The following is a 22,080-nucleotide window of genomic DNA, read 5'->3' on the forward strand; positions in this document are numbered from 1 at the left end:
GTAGGAACTGCAGATGCTGGAGAATCCTAGACCGAAGGGTCTAGGCCCGAAACGTCAGCCTCTCTGCTCCTATGATGCTGCTTGGCCTGCTGTGTTCATCCAGCCCTGCACCTTGTTGTCTCGGATTCTCCAGCATCTGCAGTTCCTACTATCTCTGTTCATGTATAGACTTTAGTTTTACTGACAATTCTATTATTTAGAACTTTATCACATGCCTTTTGGACGTTCGTATAAGATTCAATTACTCTTACCAACTCTCTCCATTACTTCTTCAAAGAACTTAATTTTGTCAGAGGTTGGTGATCAATTTGGAAAGGTATGTTTTTCCATGTGCCAGACTGTTGGTCAAATTTCAGGTATCTTCCCTAGAATTAGTTATAAATGAGGGCTATTATTCTCACGTTAATGTTTCAATATTACAATCATGATTGAAGAAAGAGAGACTTGTATTTATATTGCATCTTGTCCCTGAACATCCCAAAGTACTTTACAGCTAAGCATGTTAATTTGAAGTGCAATCACTGATGTTAAATAGTAAACGTGTAATCAGTTTGAACCCAGCAAAATTCCATAAAGAGCAATATGATGTTGACCACAATTTTTTGAGGGGTCTATATTAGCAAAGATAACTGCTTTTCTTTGGAAATTGCTATGGGACCCTTAATATTCACTTGTGAGAGCAGGCAGGGTCTTGGTTCAGCATCTCAGCTGAAACGCGGTACCTCTGACAGTTCAGCACTCTTTTAGTACCAAATTGGAACATTACCCTAGGTTTTTCAGCTTGATTTTCTGGAATGGGACATGAACTCAAAGCCTGCTGAGTGAGGAGTCTTCCCCACTGAGAATGCCGATACTTCAAAAGAAAATACTTCTTTGGCTGATAATTGCGTTGTCAAAGACATGATATAAATGCAAATGCTTCCTCCTTTCCTGCTTTCTCTTTATTCTGTGTCTATTTTAAGGAATAGTTTGATGAATTGATATCCTAGACATGTCATTCTGGCAGTTCTTTAAATGGCATTTTGCCATTTCCTACTTACCTGCTATGTGAAATCTCACATCTTCAGTTTTTCTTGACATCTAGCTGCCCTAGAATTCAAGTAGCAAGCTTTTAGATCTTTCCAGATTTCAATAGCATGATGTTTGGAAGAAAAATTTCTCCAGAATATGCTGGAAAAGAGTTAGTGGGAGAAGGGGACACAGATGGGAAATTTCTATGCATCTCCTAAATTTGAAAAAAAATTCTTACCCAATTCCACCTGTTAAATAGTGACTCATACTGAGTGTGGAATGTTACTGTTCTATGTTTGTACAGGTAATGATCCTTTGTACTCTGAGCCCTGGCTTCGATCAGTGAGTTTGAACAGACATATTGTAAAGAATGGATTTCATAGGTAAGAGCTGTCAGATTATAAATATGTTTCTGCATTATTTTAACACAAGACGGCTAATGGAAGCAGAATTGGTTGAAGCAGTGCGCTTTTCCAAATCTTGTCTTTGTCATACTAGCATTCATTTAATTAGACAAATCAGTAAATAATGTAACAGATTTTAGGGCTGAGGATGTATTCTGTAAGAAAAGGCACATAAAGATTATTAAATAGAGTAAGACTGTCATTATACAGAAGTACATAATGCCGAGTTAGAATTATGTTAAAGCACACAAAGATGCAGTATGCTATCAGACTTTTGAATAGACCTCTTTAATGTTAATGTCGATCCTCCCTGTCTGCACCTTCTCGGCAGCTGTAACATTGTATCCTGCACTCTGTTCTGTTACTCTGATGCACTTGTAAAGTACCATCTGCCTGTAAAGCACATAAGACAACACTTTTCACTGTACCTCGGTACAGTGAAATCAATGAAATCAAATCTGACAGGCATTTATCACAGTGGCAACGGTGGGGGTAAGAGGAGCTAGAATAAGTTTCAGTGTGTAATTAATGAAAATTGGTACCCTTGGAAATACATATTGAAAGAGATAAAACACAAGAGATGCATGCAGCAGAGGGTGAAAACTAATAAACTAAACAGTAGTAACTACCTACAGGGTGCACATAGTAAGGCAGTGATACCACAATGATAAATATATTTGTCCTGTGTAACTTTGAGGAATACAACTCATTGAAGCATAGATCAGTTTCTTCTATATAGGCTACATAAGGCTACTAGATGCTTGTTAAGGGAACCCCAGGTACAGTGCTGGAGGAGTTTCAGCATTTGCCCTTATACAATAGCTTGGAAGTTCTATGTTGATGGGGCCAAGGGCCTTAGGGTGGATAAACAAGCTGATCGTTGTACTGTTGACCATTCAAGTTAGGAAGAGAAAGGAAATGTGATAATGATGAGGGGCAGTATATTTAGGGGATAAGTATTATCACATTTTTATATGATTTGTAGAGAGCTAAGAGTTAATCATTGAGGTTACACATCCAGGATCACACATTTACTTCTGCACTCCAGTCAGCTGTTGAACAGTAGTGCATTGGTGTACCAGTCATATGGTGAGCTCTAAGAAATACTTTGAATCTCCAGCATTTTGAGTCTACAATTGTGATTTTTTTTCCAAACATGTGGAATCCAGAAGACATTATAGCCACTGTTCTATGCAGCCATGACCAGAATCTTGAAGGATGTGTTAACTGCATGACGCCTAGGTTAAAGACATCTCCTTGAAGCTGGAGAAGAACTTGGGGTGGAAGTGGGATGAATTAATTCTTATGATCCATGTGGGAACCAATAGTATAGAGGTTTTTGAGGATGTTGCTAGCAGAGCCAATAAGGGGGAACCAGTTGATGTAGTATATTTGGATTTTCAGAAGACTTTTAATATAGTCCTGCACAGGTATTTGTAATCAATACTAAAGTGCATAGGATTGAGGGTAATATACTTGCAGAGGTTGAGGATTGGCGAAAGGGCCTGTTTCTGTGCTGTATGACCCTGTGACTCTATAATTGGTTAAGAGATAAAAAACAGGAAGTACGAATAAATGGGTCAGTCTGAAGTTGGCAGACTGTGACCAGTGAAAAACTGCAAGGATCATTGTTTGGCCCTCAGCTGCTCGCAATCTATATCACTGATTTGGATGTGGGAACCAATTGTGACGTTTCCAAATTTTGCTGATGATTCAGAGCCTGATGAGAATGAGTGTTGTGCAGAGGATGCAAAGAGGTTTCAAAGAAATTTGAACAAACTGAGAGTTTTCAACACCATGGCAGATGAGTATGAATAAGATTGAGGTCCTCCACTTTAGTAGGACGAATAAAGGTACAGTGAATTTTCTTAAATGCTGAGCAATAGGAAAGTATTGATGTCCAATGGGACCTATGTATTCTTCTTCATAAGTCACTGAAAGCTAGCTATTAATAACTTTTTGCATCTAAACACTGCTATACGGATGTGATTACAGGAAAACTAAGGTTGGGAATTAAATATTCCTAGATACTTGATGTTTAGAAGAGAGAGATCAGATGGAAAAGGAGGATTGTTCTAATAATAAAAGATTGGATTGAAAAAAGTAGACAGAAACAATCTTAGTTTGGAAAGTCAGGCCTTGGTGAAACTATGCTCTGGGATACTGTACTGTGTACTGTTTTGCTTTCCTTCATTCAGGAAGGATAAATTGCTCTACGAGGAGCGAAAGAAGTTCATTAGACTGCTTCCTTGGATGAGAGTTTCTCCCAAGAGGAGAGCTTGAGTAGACTAGGCATATTTCCGATAGTCCTTAACAGAATGGGAGATGATCTCGCTAAAACATAAAACATTTGTAAGGCAGTTGCTGAGAGGCTGTTTCTCCTTGAGGAATATACAACTTGAAGTCAGGGTCTCGGAATAAGTAGTCAGCCATTTAGGTTTAGATGAAAAATTTCTTTGTCTAGAGGGTTGTAAACATTTAGAATGTTGTGGATGCTCAGTCATCAGACTCTTGGATACTAAGGAAATTGAGGGCTATTGTGGGAGGCAGAGCTGAGGTGATGAACTTACTAAATAGCCATGAGAGCTCCAAAGACCAAATGACTGCCTCCTGCTCCTACTTTATAGGTTTTTATGCAGCTGTAGTGATATCTCCTGGGGCATTTGAGTATTTTGGCACCTCATGTACAGACCTTGTGTAAAAGGTTATATTTTATTATCTCATTATCCTGCTTGAATAAAGAGTACTAATCTAACATTTTCCAAGTTCTGTCTCCTCGAACTTGTATGACAGTATCATATAAATTCCATGAAAGACCAAACATTTTCTCCCGCTGCATTTCCACACTAATCCATCAATTGCCTACCTTGTGTTTCCATTTCTGTTCTGTAAAGTATGATATGTTTCTGTATACACTGTATACAAGGCAACATTGTGAATTTTCTCTTCTAAAGCCTCAATACCATGTGATGTCTTCACCCAATGAGACAGAGTTGCAAAAATCTATTAACGTTAAAGTAAAACATGGAAAATGACAAAATGAATCTAAATGCCATATTGTTCATGTGGTGAATTTGGACAAAGCATTGATGAGTAGGTTAAGGACCTGACTTCTTGCGATTAAGATGAGTATCACAGCAGTAGTCAGAGATGAAATAACTGAGGGATCATCCAGTGAGGCTTTGTGGGCGGAGCTAAGAAATAAGAAGGAGATGGTGACGTTATTGGGGCTGTACTATAGGTCCCCAAATAATCAACGGGAATTAGAGGAACAAATATGCAGGAAGATTGCAGAGACTTGCAGGAAAAATAGGGTTGTCATAGTGGGGATTTAAATTTCTCTAACATAGACTGGGACTGCAATGGTGTTAAGGTTAGATGGGGTGGAATTTGTTAAATGTGTTCAGGAAAGTTTCCTCAAGCAGTATATAGAGGGTCTTACTTGGGAACGGGCAAAACTTGACCTACTTTTGGGAAATAGGGCAGGACAGGTGACTGAGGTGACAGTAGGGGAGCACTTTGGGGCCAGTGACCATAGTTCTATTAATTTTAAAATAGTTATGGAGAAGGACAAAACTGGTCCACAGGTTCAAATTCTAAATTAGGCAGGGCGAATTTTGAAGGAATTGGACAGGAGCTTGCAGGAACTTGATTAGTTTGTTTGCAGGGACGTCTGGCAAGAGGGAGGCCTTTAAAAGTGTGATAGCTAGAGTTCAAGGTCTGTATGTTCCTATGAATGTGAAAGGCAAGGTTGGCAGGAGTAGGGAACCCTGAATGAGGAGGTATGGCTCAGGTACAGACAGCTGGGATCAAGGGAATCCCTGGAGGCATATAGTGGATTCAGGAGTTTACTGAAGAAGGAAATCAGGTGGGCGAAAAGGGGGCACAAGATAGCTTTGGCTGAGAAGATTAGAGTGAATCCAAAGAGATTCTTTAAATATAGTAAAGGAAAAAGAATAACTAGAGAGAAGAATAGCACTCCTCAAGGACCAAAGTGGACATGTATGTGTGGAACCAGAGGAGATGGGCGAGGTCCTCAATGAATATTTCTCCTCTTGTGTTTACCGTGGAGAAAGACATGAAGACTTGGGAACTTGGCGAAGTCAGTGGTGATATCTTGGGGACAGTCCCTATCACAGTAGAGGAGGTGTTGGAAGTATTAGAATGTATGAAGGTGGATACATCTCCTGGTCCTGATCAGATATATCCAAGAACCTGCAAGAGGCTAGAGAAGAAATTGCGGGGGCCCTGGCTGATATATTTGCATCATCGTTAGCCACGAATGAGGTCCCGGAATACTGGATGGCAGCGAGTGTTGTGCCCTTTTTCATGAAGGGCTGCAAAGTAAAACCTGGGAATTATAGACCAGTAAGCCTAACATCTGTGGTAGGTAAGTTGTTTGAGGGATAAGTTATACATGCATTTGGAAAGACAGGGTTTGATTAGGAGTAGTCAGCATGGCTTCATTCTTGGGAGATCATGCCACACAAATTTGTTTGAAATCTTTGATGAAGTGACTTGGACGGTTGATGAGAGCAGGTTGGTAGACATAGTCTATATATGGATTTCACTAAGGCCTTTGATAAGGTTCCACATGGTAGGCTGCTCTGGAAGGTTAGATCGCATGGAATCCAGTGAGAGTTGGCAAATTGGATACATAATTGACTTGATGGCAGGAAGCAGACAGTAATAGTGGAAGGATGTTTGTCAGACTGGAGGCCTGTGACTAGTGGTGTGCCTCAGTGGTCAGTGCTGGGCCCATTGCTGTTTGTTATCTATATCAACGATTTGGATGAGAATGCACGAGGCATGGTTGGTAAGTTTGTGGATGACACTAAAGTAGGTGGTATTGTAGACAGTGGGGAAGGTTATCAGAAATTGCAGCAGGAACTTGATTAGCTAGAGAAGTGGGCCAAGAAATTGCAGATGCAGTTTAATATAGATAAGTGTGAGCTGTTGCATTTTGGAAAGTCAAATCAAGATAAGAGTTTCATGGTGAATGGTGGAGCATTAAGGAGTGTATTGGAGCAGAGGGACCTTGGAGTTCAGGTGCATAGTTCTCTGAAAGTGGAGTCACAGGTAGACAGGACAGTGAAGAAGGCTTTTGGCACACTGGCCTTCAGCAGTCAGAGCATCAGTGTAGAAGTTGGGAAGTTATGTTGCAGTTGTACAGGACGTTGGTGAGGCCGCACTTGGAGTATTGTGTTCAATTTTGGTCACCTTGCTATAGGAAGGATGTTATTAAACTGGAAATAGTGCAGAAGAAATTTGCAAGGATGTTGCCAGGGCAAAAGGGACTGAGTTATAGGGAGAGGTTGGACAAGCCAGGACTTTTTTCTTTAGAGCGTAAGAGACTGAGGGGGATTCTTATAGCAATGTATAAGATCATGAGTGGCATGTATAGGGTGAATGCACTTGGTCTTTTTCCCAAGGTTGGGGAATCAAGGACTAGAGGGCATCAGTTTAAGGTAAGAGGGGCAAGAATACATGGGAACCTGAGGGGCAACTTTTTTTTACACAGTGGGTGGTGCGCAAATGGAATGAGCTGTCAGTGGAAGTGGTTAAGGCAGGTACGTTAACAACAATTAAAAGGCATTTGGATGAATGCATGGATAGGAAAGGTTTAGAAGGATATGGTCCAAGAACAGGGAAATGGGGTTGGCGTGGATGGACATTTTGGTCAGCATGGACCCGTTCGGGCTGAATGGCTTGTCTCCATGCTGTAGGACTCTATGACTCTATCTATGACTAATTGACTGCTTGTTACATTTTGTAGAGAGTTAATAATGGATGTTGACCTTGGTGAAAGTGCTCAACAGAGCTGTTGCGTTATGATTAAGCAGCAGTTACCACCAGGACTTTACGTGGATCCGTATGAACTTGCTTCACTACGAGAGCAGAAGAGTGAAGAGGTATGAGAAACTCAGTCTGCTTTTTTTTATTATTTGTCATTATGAGAGTGTTCGAAAATCATTTTAATTACGTCAGTGTTAACATCCATCTCTGCTAAGTGCATCGGGGAGGTAGTGGCCTAGTGGTATGATCTCTGGACTGTTAACCCAGAGACCCAGATAGTGTTCTGGGGACATGGGTTTGAATCCCACCACGGCAGATGGTGTAATTTGAATTCAATAAAATATCTAGAATTAAGAGTCTAATGATGACCGTGAATCCATTGCCAGTTGTTGGGAAAACTCATCTGGTTCTCTAATGTCCTTTAAGGAAGGAAACTGCCATTCTTACCTGGTCTGGCCTACAAGTGATTCCAAACGCACAGCAATGTGCTTGACATTTAACTGCCCTGTGGGCAATTAGGGATGGACAACAAATGCTGCCTGGCCGGTGATGCCTTCATCACTGATAGCCCAATTTCCGTTCCTGGCTAAAGGTAAAATGTGCAGAAATCTGAAACAAACACAATGCTTGAGAAACTCAGCCAGTCTAGCAGCTCTGTATAGAGAGAAACAGTATTAACGTTACTACTGAGTTACTCCAGTAATCTGTGTTTGTTTCCTGTCCTGGCTCCTGTGTTAGCTGATATTGTTACTGGTTCCCTCTCATTAGGTTCTGTCCATCAAACATTCAAATCTGCCACTATCGTCCCCTTCTTTAAAAAGACAAACCTTTACCCACCGTCCTTGTAACTCCCATTTCATCTGTATCTTCTCTTACTTCAAAAAGTTCAAAATGTTGCCATCTCCCAAATTTGTCCCCATCTTTTCTGGAATCAGTCACAGAGTTGTTACAGTGCAGAAGGAGGCTATTTGGTCCAGCTCAATTGCAGCGGCTGTCAGAATGATTCATTTGCTTCATGCCATTCCCTGGCCTTCTCCATGAATTCCTGCACATTTTATTCCTTTGCAGGGAACTGTCTTATTTGTTTTTAAATACTTAAATTGAACTTGCCTCCGCCAGCTAATATCTCCTTATGTGACTGGGTGGCATGCTTTGTTTTATTATGCGTCAGTGAAATATCTTAGACACTTAACTAATGTTAAAGGTGCCAGATAAGTTGCAGGTTAAAACTACAATATCCCCATCAAGCAAAGTCAAGTACCGCATGTACGATAAACATTTTTACTGCGTCCGATTAAGTAATTTCTACCCAAGAATAAAATGAAATGGATATAGCAATCCATCTTAAACTCAATTTCAGACCTATTTACAGTGGTACGCTGCTCTTATAATGCTTTGACTAATAGCTATTATAGCAGGGTAAACCTGGCATTTATTTAGATCTATTATCCACTGAAGTTGCTGCCTGTCGCTGATTTTGCTGAGGCTTCTAAGAGAGTTGCTGCCATGTTTTAGTGTTGACAACATTATGCCTGAATACTCTTTTTTTTTTAATTAGACATCTTGTGACAGCTAATTCTGTACACATGCAGCTGCTGTGCCAGGTAAAATGAATGCCAGAGACCGTTTCAGTTAGGTCCTCTTGGACCTGGTTGCAGTGTAAAAACTGGTGTATAATCTAATATTAATGTTGTGAAATCGGATGCACTGTCACAGTTACTGTGTATTCATTTTGATTAGCAATGTCACTGATTTCTACAGCTGCAGAGGTGCTAATGCTGATGATTTATAGCTGGTAGTTCTGAATGCTGAGTGTTATTCACTTGGATGTAGCGACTGACAGTGGTTATTGCTTACTTCTTGCTGTTGGTGCTTTCTAAACACTTGCAATATATATGTAGATATTCGTTCAGAATGAGATCGATATTGAAGCTCCGGAATATTTGTCAGCAGCACATGCAGTCATCATCTATCTGAAACCTGATCCCAGACATAATGGACATTTTACTGGAGCAGTCCCACTACATGTACGATATCATCGGCCAACAGACACAAAGGAAGCCACTGCTTTGGTGACCCTTGCAGACCCACAGTTGATGATTCACTGTCAGGAAAGTATGTAACAAATTAGAATGAGTGCCTTCCAGGTTTGGTTTATTTACCTTACATACCCCTGCCCTCTCTCTTGACTCATGCTACTGCTTGGTTATGGTTTTATAAGAGATAACTATTGTCTTGTTCTCCATCCAAAACCTACATTCTTTATTTCACTTTTGGGAGGAGAAATTCGGGACAGTGGGAAAGGGAGGTAACGGTGGGTGGGAAAGCGATTCATGGTACAGTCTAAGAAGAAAGGAATTGGTTTTGATTTGATTCTGCCAAAAATTAACAGTAGTGTCATAGAGATGTATAGCATGAAAACAGGCCCTTCAGTCCAACTCGTTCATGCCAACCATATAACATGGGTAAAGCTAGTCCCATTTGCCAGTATTTGGCTCATATCCCTCTAAACCTTTCCTATGTAGCTTGTTGAAAGAACGCCTAGCAGTGATTCTAGTGAAATTCAACTATACTTCATAATTGTCAGTACTATAAATGACCCATATCTTCATCAGAGACTGGATGTATAGCTGGAGATGCATGATAGGACTCTGTGGATGTCCTGATGCACTGTTTCCATGGGAATTGCTCAGGAAATTTGTACTTGAAGTGGGAAATTCCACTGCTCCTCATGATTTTTTGGAAAATATCTGAGTTAGAGTTGGAGATATCACACAGTTCCAATGTACCTACCTGGATATTTGCCTAAGAAATATTAGAAACATCCTTGCCTAATCCCTTGGTAAGTATTCAACCGAGCACCCCCGGCAACCCTGACTACACTCCTGCCCCACCTTAACCCCTGACTACACTCTACTCAAAGAAATGAAACCCCTGACAACCCCTTAACACCCCGTACTTTCCTATCTGATCACACTACATGTCTCCTGTGACCTGAGTACCCTCATGACTTGAATACCCCTCCTGACCGGTTGAACTCCTGACACTCCTACCTACTGGTCAACATTCAAGCATTGGACATTTGTGCTTTAAAAAACAGGTATTTCCTGCCTTCTGTCTCTCTCTCTTCCTTCTACCCATACCCACCAACTCCACTCAAATGCGATGGAGTATTCCAAGGGTCGCTGCGCACCACATTTCTCGGAGAGCTGGTCTCAGTACACCTGGCAGGAAATGCAAAGCAGCACTGAATTAAGGTAAAGATCCAGCCGAACAGCAGAACATTGATGATTGCCACACTTCAGAGGATCCAGGCTAATAACTTACTGGCAGTCTATATACCCCGCTGATGATCATGATCACTTTGTAACTGCAGGTAGAATTATCCTGCACTACAGCTGCATCTTTTTCTTCCTGTCAGCACACCAGGAAGGAAGCACCTCTTTCCAATGCAAGCTGAAATGTTTTAAAAGGGAGATTTTTTTAAACTGTTAATTTTATAAACCATGTCCTCTAGTTCTAGTTTACTGCACAAGAATAAGTATCAGTCCAGTATCTATGCTGTCTAGTCTGCCCTAGAATCTTGTAAGTTTCAATGAGAATGGTTTTCATTCTTCTGAACTCCGAAAGGTCTAATCTAATCTGTTCAGTGAATCAAATCCGGATTTGTAAAGAGGATCACCACCTCTTATTCTCTTTTATCTCTTTTTAGATAGTCCATTATTGGAAAGTTGGAAACTTGGTATAACTAAAGCTCCCTGCTCAGCAAATAATCACAGTATCTGTAGCTGGCTGAATGTTAACTATCACAATGTAAGTTGGTAACTGTTTAAAGAAATATCACCGTATCTTTGTAGGTGAATCTGTATTTTATTTGTATTTTCTATGCATTTTGTTTAGACAAAGCAGAAGTGTCGTGATTTATTCTGTTAGACTTATAATACAAGCAATAACATACACCATTATTTGAAATAGATATAAGAGTAATGTTCCTGTTACATATTGTTTTATAACACATTAATGGTTTCAGACAACGGAAGAGCTTCGGTCTGTTTAGCCTGTCTATCCACAATATACCATTTGTATTAGAGAACCGGTCTGATTTTCTTTTTTTGGAATCAGTTAAGGTTCCTGAAATCACATTTTACAGTAATCTGTTCACATCCTTGTCATTCTTGTTTAAAAAAAATCCTCCTGCATTTCCTTTTTCTTAATTTAAGGTAGTTATGCAAATGTTTCTTGATAAGAAGAGAAACTATAAGCGTTCCAAAAAGACTGTTTTGTTATGAAGTGTGCCAGCCAATGTATTCCTGAAGCGGGTGGCAAGCCTATGCCTAATGTTTGCCAGATCTATGTAGAGTGGGATGATCATGGTATTAATCAGTGTGCAATGTTGATTTGACATCAGCACTGCCATTTGGAGCTCCATGGTCCAGACAACAACCTCTCTCTCCCTTATGCAGGTAAAAACAACATTATGAAAGACACACAGAGGCACATGTATGCGCATGCGCATGCGCACACATATATGCGTGTACACGCGCACTGATATTCACATATACAGTCATATACATGCACGCATACACGCAATATAAAGAGATCAGCAACTATCTCTTCTGGCTATTGTTGCAATTCTACACATTTTTAGTCCTTTTCATATTTCTGTTCATATCAATTTGTTCCTGGTAATTAAAAATTTTGTGGACAAATCAGTTGCTTTCAGACATGGGTGGCCTTGTTATATTTCCTATTGGCATTGAGCATGACATGGGAGCATGTGCAGAGACTGCACAGCACGAAAAGCTGCTAGCAGAGGGAGAAGGTTGGGGAGAAGGTCTCTCAAAAGGAGGCTGTATCTGCAGAGGTTCTTTCTGGAGCAGATCTGTTGTAAAACAGATTCCAGGAGTGCTGTGCTATCATGCCCTTTGTGTACTGGCATCCAGAACCATGATGACAGAAATCTGAGTTTCCATGGCAGCAAGCTGAGATTCCTAGACAGCGTTCTGAGCTCCTGCTGCAGTACCCGGGTGGCTGCTGCTTGTGCTGCAGTGAATGTTGAGGCATTGACCATCAAACACTATATCATAGTTGACTGTAGGGTGCATTGCTGGAGTGAATGACCCCACCCCCCCAACCCTGGTTTGTTTTGGGAAAAAATGGGATTTAAACCAACTTGTCCCAAGTTGGTGCTGGATTCCTCCAAGCACCTTAACCGTGAACACAGGCTTTTGAATGAATGGAGCACTTTTATGTGTAAGTTATCTGGCCCAACAAAGTAATCATCAGTGTTCTCAGTGTGTCCCAGAACTGATGTGCAATCTCACCTTTGTTCAGCTGGTACCAATGTGATTTTTTTTTTTCCTGTTTAGAGGATACATGTACCACTATGTTACCAGAATTAGATAACATTTCTGTCCTCTCCTCAGATGACACAAAAATAGGTGAGAACGTAAGTAGTGAAGATGACACAAAGAGTCTACAGAGGGGTATAAATAGGCTAAGACCTCTCAACTTGTGCAAAAACCTGCAAAGAACATAATTTGACAAACTGTGAGCTTATACACTTTGGCAGGAGAAAGTCTGCTGAAGACTGCAGCACATGGTGATTTAGGGGTCCTTGTGTATTTTTCTTTTATTCACTTAGCACAAAAAGCTAGCATCCAGGTTCAGAAATTAATAAGGAAGGCAAATTGAATGTTTGCCTTTATATCAAAGGAAATGGATTTTAAAAATAAAGAGCTATTGATTCTGGGTTGTTAAGTATATTCAAGGTTGATGTAGACAGATTTTTAATCAGTAAGGAATTTAGGGGTTATGAGGATAAGACAGGAAAGTGGATTTGAGGAAAATAAGATTAGCTATAATCACATTGAAAGGTGGAGCAAATTCTGGGCTAAATTATCTACTTCTGTTCCTACGAGTTATGGTCTTGAGCTCTAAAACTAAAACTGCATAGGCATCTAACTTGGCACCTGCCGTTGTGAGACTGAATTACAGTATCTCTTTACCTTCACTAATTTCTTGGTCTTCCGCTGTCTGGTCAGGTTCCACTGTTTGAATATCTGAGAGGGGAAAAGCATCAAGATTAAGGTAGTGATGAGGGCCGAGAAGTCCATGCTTGCACCATTAGAATTTCTTAATTAGAAAATGTTGTGATTTGAGAAATAGTAATAGATCCCAAGCCAGTTTTGATCGTGCTTTGTGATACTGATGTTACATGCCTTGCATATCCTCCCAAAGCCCTAAAGTTGTTCAGAATTCAACTTTCTACCAAAACAGCACCACCACGACAAATGCTACTTAATTGGCACCCCATCCCCTACCTTTAACATTCCCCATTGCACAGTGGCAGCAGTGAATTCCAACTACAAAATAGACTTTGCATCAGCTCATCTTTCAACAATATCTTCCAAACCCATGATCCCTACCACCTAGAAGGACAGGGGCAGTAGGTGCATGGGAACATCACCCCTTGTAAGTTCTCCTTCAAGCCACATATCCTAACTTAGAACTATATCGCCATTCCTATCACTGTCACCAAGTCATAATCCTGGATTTTCCTTCCTTACAGGACTGAGTGTACCTAAATTCAAAGGGCTGCAACTTCAAGAAGACAGCTCACCATCGCCAATTTAGGGGAAATGAGGAATGGGCAACAAATGCTGCCTTAGCCAAAGATGCCACTTCCTATGAAAAAATAAAGAAAAGACATATTGAACTTGCTGAGTTCTGTGCCTGATTATGCAATCTCTGCTGTTTCATACAGGAGTCAATCAGGAATGGGGTCTCCTAGTTTGGGAATTTATTTTTTGTGCAGTTAACTGTTTTCATTTGTTTGTTGTTCAGAAGTTAATATTGCACTATTCTTAAAAAGCACTCTCGTCATATTGAAATACTTGTATATGAAATTTAGAGCATGTGCTTAATAAGCCTGGATGTGTCGTGACTGTTTTCTATTTTACAAATTGTCAAGTCTCAGAATCACTTCCTGTTTCAGATTGCTGGATGTCACGATTCTTTCTTTTTGCAGGTTGTGGAAACTCTTACGCTACAGGTTCCTGTTGGGCAGAAGAAGGATGTATTGGCTGTGGTCACTGCAACATTGCTCACTACCATTCTGTGCTGTAGCCTGCTTATCAGAGCTGTGTGGATACATGGCGAGTTTGAACACTAATTTAAGAGTGATGAAAGCCCAGTAAAAGGTGAGATTTCCAGTCTTGGATTTTACTGGAATTGTTTGGAATAGCACATTGCTGTGGAATCCCTTTTATATAGTTTATTATATGTACACTCAGTTTCAGCAAGTCTGCAGCCAGTGAAGTTGGTATCAACTTGAAGTCTTCAATCATCTTGTACTTGCATGTTAGTGTAATGTACATGCAGCTTTTACTTCTTTAGCATCCCATGTGTTTGGATTATATGGCGAATGGGAGTAGAGAGTAGTGGAATTGTCTGTTTACTAAGGTAGATGCATTCAAAACTGGAGTTCATTTGGCCCATTATACCAATATCAGCATTTTGATGGAGCTATCTTGTTAATTTCAGTTCGCTATTCTTTCCTCTTCGCTGTGTAACTTTGTTCCCTTTAAGTATTTATATAAAAAGGAGTAAGCCATTCAGTTAGAGTCATAGAGATGTACAGCACGGAAACAGAACCTTTTTTCCCAGTCGTCCATGCCGATCAGATATCCTAACTAAATCTAGTCCCATTTGCCAACATTTGGTCCATATCCAGATGCCTTTTAAATGTTGTAATTGTAGCAGCCTCCACCACTTCCTTATTCTATACATGGACCACCCTCTGCATGAAAATGTTGCCCCTTAGATCCCTTTTAAATCTTTCCCCTCTCACCTTAAACATATGCCCTCTTGTTTTGGACCCCCACCCTGGGGAAAACACCTTGTCTATTTACCCTGTCCGTGCCCCTCACGATCTTATAAACTTCTATAAGGTCACCCCTCAGCCTCCAACGCTCCAGGGAAAATAGCCCCAGTCTATTCAGCGTCTCCCAATAGCTCAAACCCTCCAACCCTGGATCTTTTGCTTTCCCCAACATTCGAAACAATGCAACAGCTTATAAAACAGTAATTACTGCTTCTAGAATTCGAGGAAATAAGCTCCAACACTGAAAATTACTCAAAAAAGGAGCAGCTCTTACAGCCACAGCTTTTTCCTGTCCTCCATCTTGGATTACCCAGAATCCTCCTCATTCCATAAACTTGTTTGACTATTTGTTGAGATGATAGTTGATCTACGCCCTTCCACGAATTCCAAAGTCCTATGACTCTTTGCATGTAGAAATGTTTCTTAATTGCACTCCTAGAAGATCCAGCTCTAAGTTTTAGACTGTACCCTCATCCTGGACTCCAGCTAGGATAAATACTTCCTCAATGTCTGTTTTCTCTGTTTCCCCTAAATATCTTTGAACTTTAATGAATCAATCCTCAATCTTTGTCATTCCAGGGAATATAAACCTAGTTTGTATAATTTGTCTTCAAGTTTTAAACCTTGGTATGTGATAAATCTGCACTGCAGTCTCACCAAGGAAAGTTCATCCTTCCCAATCTGTGATGGTCAAAACTATTCAAAGTAGTCTTGATGTGGTCTGACTAGGGCTTTGTCTAGTTGAAGTGTACTTCTATTCCATTGTATTCATTCTTCTGGATATAAAGGTCAGTGCTCCATCAACCTTTTGAGCATTTTTCTATACCTGATCATAGCATTTCAATGAAATAGGCAATTGCCTGGTGGTATTATCGCTAGACTGTTAATCTGGAGACCCAGATAACATTCTGGGGACCCGGGTTCGAATCCCACCATGGCAGATAGTGGAATTTGAATTCAGTAAAATATCTGGAATTAAGAATGTAATGATGACCATTAATCCATTGTCGATTGTCGGAAAAACCCACCTGGTTCACTAATGTCCTTTAGGGAAGGAAACTGCTATCCTTACCTGGTCTGGCCTACTTGGGACTCCAGACCCACAGCAATGTGGTTGACTCTGAACTGCCCTCTGGGCAATAAGGGATGGGCAATAAATGCTGCCTAGCCAGTGATGCCCTCATCCTGTTAATGAATAAAAAAAGACTATGTATCTGGAACCGAATCTCTTTGGATCTATATTATTTTGGCTTTTCATCAATTTTTCCACCCTGTCAAGCAAAGCATTTCAGATCACAGCAACTTGATATGTTTAAAGAAAGGCAACGAGAGAACATTTCTTTCTCTAGGTATAGGACTGGTCTGCTTATCTTCCTATTCATCTTCCACAAATTGCACAGGTTTTATAGCCTATTTCTGATACTTAAGGAGGGAACTGATGCTGGGAATGCAGTCTGGTTCTTTCGATCAGCCAGCAAGCTTCAGTTGATTGTTTAAATGCTGTTAATAAATTTTTTTTTAAATTGAAGTTACACAGCTAATTAAGAGAATCCCCAATAAAATTGTCGAGCATTTTACTTAATGCCACATTAGCTTTTCATCTAGTGCCATTTGTTATTTACAGGCGAACTTTGGAGAAAAGGCTCAAGCAGCTGTTTACATCACTTCTCTGCATATTTGTGCTGATCGTCTGCCAGATTTACAGGAGAAAATTGGGGTGGGGGCGGGGGCGGAAAGCCTGTAAAAGTTCCATGTTCTACTCTGAAAAGGAATGTTAAGTTCATGGAAACCTGTCTGCGCAGCCAGAATTCAGAAAGCTTTGTTAGACAAAAGACAGAACTGGAGCTAGATAATATAAATTTCCTTTAAACATCCAGGCACAGATTCTCTGGCATCCTCAGCCTGCCATATATCAATTCTTTTGATGTTCAGAATGGCTGTAAAAAGCAGCCTAGTGGAATTGGAGATTTCAGACATTAAGGAAATCATCGTTAACATTTCTCAAATATTTCTCATGTTTGGAAAATGTATTCACATGCATGCCTGATACTTTATTCTTGAGACCAAACAGAAAAGACCTGTCCAGCTACCAATTTAACTGTCCCATAAATTCAAAGAATCCTGTCTGAAAGATTTCTGGCAATTTTACACTACTATATCAAAATAATTCTGCCTTAGAGGCTACACGTATTATATTATCTGCATTTTGGACATGCCAGATGAGCTGTATGTGACAGTAATGGCCATACTTTTTACATGGGCCTTTCCCCCAGCCATCTCCCACTTGTTATCGAAAGAGTAGTATCCTGTGAGAAGTTTGCCCTGCGTTTTTCTAATGTGCTAATCTAAGTTACAAATAATGTGTTTTGTGAATAAAGTTACTTATGAAATCTCGAACTAAATAGATTGTGTTCTCGCTGTTTGCTTCCTAGGGTCTCCTGAGGGATCAACTAACTGAACTTCCTACAGTTCTTTACGGTTTGCTCTTCTGAGGCCATTTTGATAGCTGTTTGCGGGATGACGTTTGGCGTGGGACTTGTTGCTGTTCCGCACTCTGTCACTATGCTTAGAGCTGAAATAACAACTCATTTGCCCAAAGGCAGGTGAATGGAGTGACTGGCTCTCCACATCTGAATTGCATGAGCTCTCTTCCCAACTTCAGTTTCCTTATTAGTATGGATTAAATAATAATATAGACTATAACACTAAATAGCAGGAGTATACTTCTGAATAACAATAGTACCGCTGAGCCAGGAGGCCTAGGTCCACATGCCACTGCTCTACAGGTGAGTTGTAACATCTCTGAACAAGTTGATCTGAAAACATCTGTACGTATACTCCCTTAACAACAAAGCAAAATACTGCAGATGCTGGAGGTCTGAAATAAAAATAGTAAGTGCCAGAAATACTCAGCAGGACTGGGAGCATCTATGAATGGAGAAACAGAGATTTAACTCTAAAATGATACTTTTTAAAGTTTGCTCACAGGATGTGTGTGGCTGGACCAGCATTTGTCAAGGGTAGATGATGGCCTAGTGGTATTAGCACTAGACTGTGAATCCAGACACTCGGGTAATGTTCTGGGGACCTGGGTTCGAATCTGGCCACGGCAGATGGTGGAATTTGAATTCACTAATAATCTGGCATTAGGAGTCTAATGATGACCATGAAACCATTGCTGATTGTCCAGAAAAACCCATCTGGTTCACTAATGTCCTGTGGGAAGGAAATCTGCCACCCTTACCTGGTCCGGCCTACATGTGACTTCAGACCCAGAGCAATGTGGTTGACTCTTAATTGTCCTCTGTTCAGCCAGCAATGCCCACATCCCATGAATGAATTTAAAAAAAAAAATTGTTGCCCATTCCTAATTTCTCTTGAGAAGGTGGCAGTGAGCTATCTTCTTGAACTGCTGCAGTCCATGTGGGCTGTAGGTAGATCCATAATGCCGTTAAGAAAGAAGTTCTAAGATTTTGACTCAGCGACAGTGAAAGAACAATATATATTTCCATGTCACCGTGGTGTGTGGTTTGGAGGGGAGCTTGTAGGTGGTGGTGTTCCCATGTATCCAAGTATCCTTCTGAATGGTAGTACTCATGGGTTTGGAAGATGCTGTCTAAGGAGTCTTGGTAAATTTCTGCTGTGCATCTGTTTCTCTATTCAGCAATGCTGCCTCTGAGCATTGCTGGTGGAGGAAGTGAACGTTTATGGATATAATTCCATTCAAATAGACTGCTTTGTCTTGAATGGTGTCAAGCTTCCTGAGTATTGGAGCAGTGTTCATCCAGGCAAGTGGGGAATATTCCATTACAGTCCTGACTTGTGCCGTGTAATGGTGTGGATAGGTTTTGGGGAGTCAGGAAGTGAGTTACTCACTGCAAGATTCCTAGCCTTGGAAGCTGCTCCTCTTTGGAACTGAGGAGAGATGGCAGAGTGATGGGTATTATATTGTAGAATATTGTAGATGGGTATTGTATTATATTGTAGGGCTTGAAAAAGTGGAATAAAGGAAAGATCAGTGGAGGGTTAGATATTGAGTAAGGTTAGAGTTCAGCCTTGTTACAGAACAAAACGCAAACAGTATGGTAACGGTTGTAAAGAAGTTACATAGATCCAGAGTAGGTGTTAATAGCAGGATGTGGGTCATCCATGCTGATAGCAAAACCATGGAAATAAGAAGCTAGGATGGTGGTAGTTGGGGTGAGTGGAAACCAAAATGAAAGATCGCATTCATGATCAGAAGTTGTGAAACTTAACTTTGAGTCCAGAAGGCTGTAAAGTGCCTAAATGTAAAATGAGATGTTTTTCCTCCAGCTTGTGTTGGACTTCACTGGAACACTGCAGCAAACGTGAGCATTAGGGCAGGATGGTGTTTTGAAATGGCAAGTGACTGGAAGGTCAGGGCCATGCTTGAGGATTGAATGTAGGTATTCCGTAAACATGCTTTTGATGACCCCAATGTAGAAGAGACTGCATTGTGAGCTTGTGAGCAGCAAACACAATAGATTAGATTATTGCTGACCTTTCCAGGTTTTCTTTCAATGTTCTGTGGTACTATTATACAGTTATTTACGACCATTGGTGGGCAAGTTTTAAATATTTTGAAACATTTCAACACCTTTCTCCCCATTCATTTTTATGCTTTTTCTCGACATTCTGACAGTCAGACATATCTTTGAGGCCATAAGGGACTTAGGGGTCAGAGAAAAATAGAGAATGATCCAGGGATAGAGTGCAGAATGAAATCTATGACTTTACTCTTCGTCATATCTGCCAATTTCATACTTCTATGGTTGATGTATATTTTATATTTCTCTAATGTTGGTTATTCTTGGATGACCATGCTTTTTCTTCTTGAGCAAGTTGCATTTTTGTTGTGGAGCCTAAGTTGCTGCACAAATATATTTATTTATGTGGTGACATAGAAAAAAATTCAGAAACCAATTAAAGAACGGCATGAAATATCCAGTTATAAAAACAATTCAATTGATGAATAAATCCAAGTAACTGAGAGCCAACATCAGGGCAGCACGGTGCCTCAGAGTGCCAGGGTGCTCGGTTCAATTCCACCCTTAAGCTACTGTCTGTGTGGAGTTTGCACATTCTCCCCGTGTCTGTGTGGGTTTCCTCCAGATGCTCTGTTTTCCTCCCACAGTCCAAAGATGTGCAAGTTAGGTGGATTGGCTGTGCTAAATTGCCCACAGTATACAGGGATGTTCAGGCTAGGTGGATTAGCCATGAGAAATGCAGTTACAAGAATAGACTAGGGGTGTGGGTCCGTTCAGAGGTTCAATATAAAATATACATCAACCATAGAAGTATGAAATTGGCGGATATGACGAAGAGTAAAGTCATAGATTTCATTCTGCTCTCTATCCCTGAAGCCAAAAACAAACACAACATCTGGTGTCGTTTTGTACATTTTTGCTAGTTTTTCTCTAATTTCTGTCTTAGGAACTGTGTGTTTGCCAGGATGGAGAACATCGACAACCATTTGCTTGCGTTGAAGCAAGCGATTTGTCATGAACTTTCTGGTTCTGATGGTCACAGTGTCATTCATCTCGACAGATGCCTTGGTGCAGGGCTGTCAATCATATGCCCTTGTGAAGGCCGCGCTGAATGGTCTGCTTCCAGGGATTCTGTGATTCTAAGTGTTCCTAGTAGAAGAAATGTTTGAAGACTTGGATAGGACAGAGGGAAAGTGTTGCAACTCCTGTGAAAGCATAGGAAGGGTCATGGGAGAGGGATGAGGTGTTGAAGGTTATTAAGGAGTGGGCCGAGGGAAACTGTCCTTTTGGCATGCTGACAAGGCAGGAGAGGAAATGATATGTTTGGTGGTGGCATCATGCTGGACGTTGCAGAAACGGTGGAGGATATTCTTTTGGATATGAAGATTGGTGGAGTGAAAAGTGAGGACAAGGGGAACCTTATTGTAGTTCTGAGATGGAGGGGGAAGGGGGAAGGGGAAAAGCAGAAGTGCAGGAATAGGTGGGACAGGGTTGAGGAGAGATCTCTAGTGTAAATAAGATCAGTGAGGGTGCTGGAAACACAACTTCCTGATTTGGATTTGGTACAAATGCATGTATTTTGTGTACTTTTAAGGACTGAGTCCGTGTTTAAGTCTTAGCGCATTGATGCAAGTCCTCAATTTGGGATCATGATGGTGAATGGTTATATGATACCTTTGCAGATAACATTGCACAGATGTACAGTTTTGGTACCATTTGAATGTTATCACTGTAAGGGCCTGTTGTCTAATAAATTAATTGTTGAGCATAGCTTATGTATCTCCACACATATTCAACGCTTGGGAATTATTTCTGAAGTACACCAAACTTTTTATTAGCTGGCACCTATGGGACCAGGAGTGTGCCGGTTGATCAAATATTCTGGTTGATCAAGAGATCCCTGTAATCAGTGTGAACTAAGTAATGCAGGGGGTATACATATTACTGTAATATTTTATTTAAAGCATAAATCATTTATATAATAATACAATTCCACCTTAAATAAAACTTACTGGCAGAGAGCCTTCTCACTCGCACCTTGAACTGACTATGCAGAGATCGCAATGATGCAGTAAACTTCCTATATTTCAGTTATATAATTTTTGCTGATTTATCAAGATTGCCAGTTCATAAGGTGCTGGTAAAAACAAAGTTTATTGTATGCAGAAGGGGTAATCTATGGCTTGCTTAGATGGCTGAATATTTTCTTCGTACAATCATTTCACTAGCACTGATGCCCTTGTCCAATGCGTTAATGTGGACTGAGGAAGCTGGTCAGACACAGAATCTGCAATATTTCTGCATAAGTGGAACAGATGAATTTTTGAATTTAATCCTTTGTGTAAAAACATAATCACTCTTGGCATGTAAAGGGCTTAGGTTATCTGTCTCCATCCTCTTGAAAGGTTTGTAAACAGGCTTTGTAGTAGTGTTAGAAAATATACTAGGAAAATGGAGTGCTGTAGCAATGTTTTCA

At 40.5% G+C, this 22,080-nt stretch overlaps 1 protein-coding gene across 2 annotated transcripts in view; it reads left to right on the forward strand.

Moving 5' to 3' along the window:
• The window catches only part of pigx (phosphatidylinositol glycan anchor biosynthesis, class X), a 21,349-nt gene extending 3,114 nt beyond the window's left edge, over window positions 1–18,235 (forward strand). Inside the window, exons 2-7 of one of the 2 annotated variants that reach the window (XM_020518553.2) lie at window positions 1,316–1,394; window positions 7,192–7,327; window positions 9,113–9,326; window positions 10,924–11,024; window positions 14,242–14,413; window positions 17,529–18,235. In XM_020518553.2, the coding sequence (XP_020374142.1) occupies window positions 1,316–1,394; window positions 7,192–7,327; window positions 9,113–9,326; window positions 10,924–11,024; window positions 14,242–14,385 (674 nt within the window). In that variant the 3' untranslated portion in view covers window positions 14,386–14,413; window positions 17,529–18,235. Of the gene's footprint in view, window positions 1–1,315; window positions 1,395–7,191; window positions 7,328–9,112; window positions 9,327–10,923; window positions 11,025–14,241; window positions 14,414–16,720; window positions 17,500–17,528 lie in introns of those variants that run through there. The other variant, XM_048604686.1, reaches the window with a different exon arrangement.
• The last annotated feature ends 3,845 nt before the right edge of the window (window positions 18,236–22,080 follow it).

The sequence above is a fragment of the Rhincodon typus genome, chromosome 13 (genome assembly GCF_021869965.1).
Source record: "Rhincodon typus isolate 14 chromosome 13, sRhiTyp1.1, whole genome shotgun sequence".
In the NCBI taxonomy this organism is placed as follows: domain Eukaryota; kingdom Metazoa; phylum Chordata; class Chondrichthyes; order Orectolobiformes; family Rhincodontidae; genus Rhincodon; species Rhincodon typus.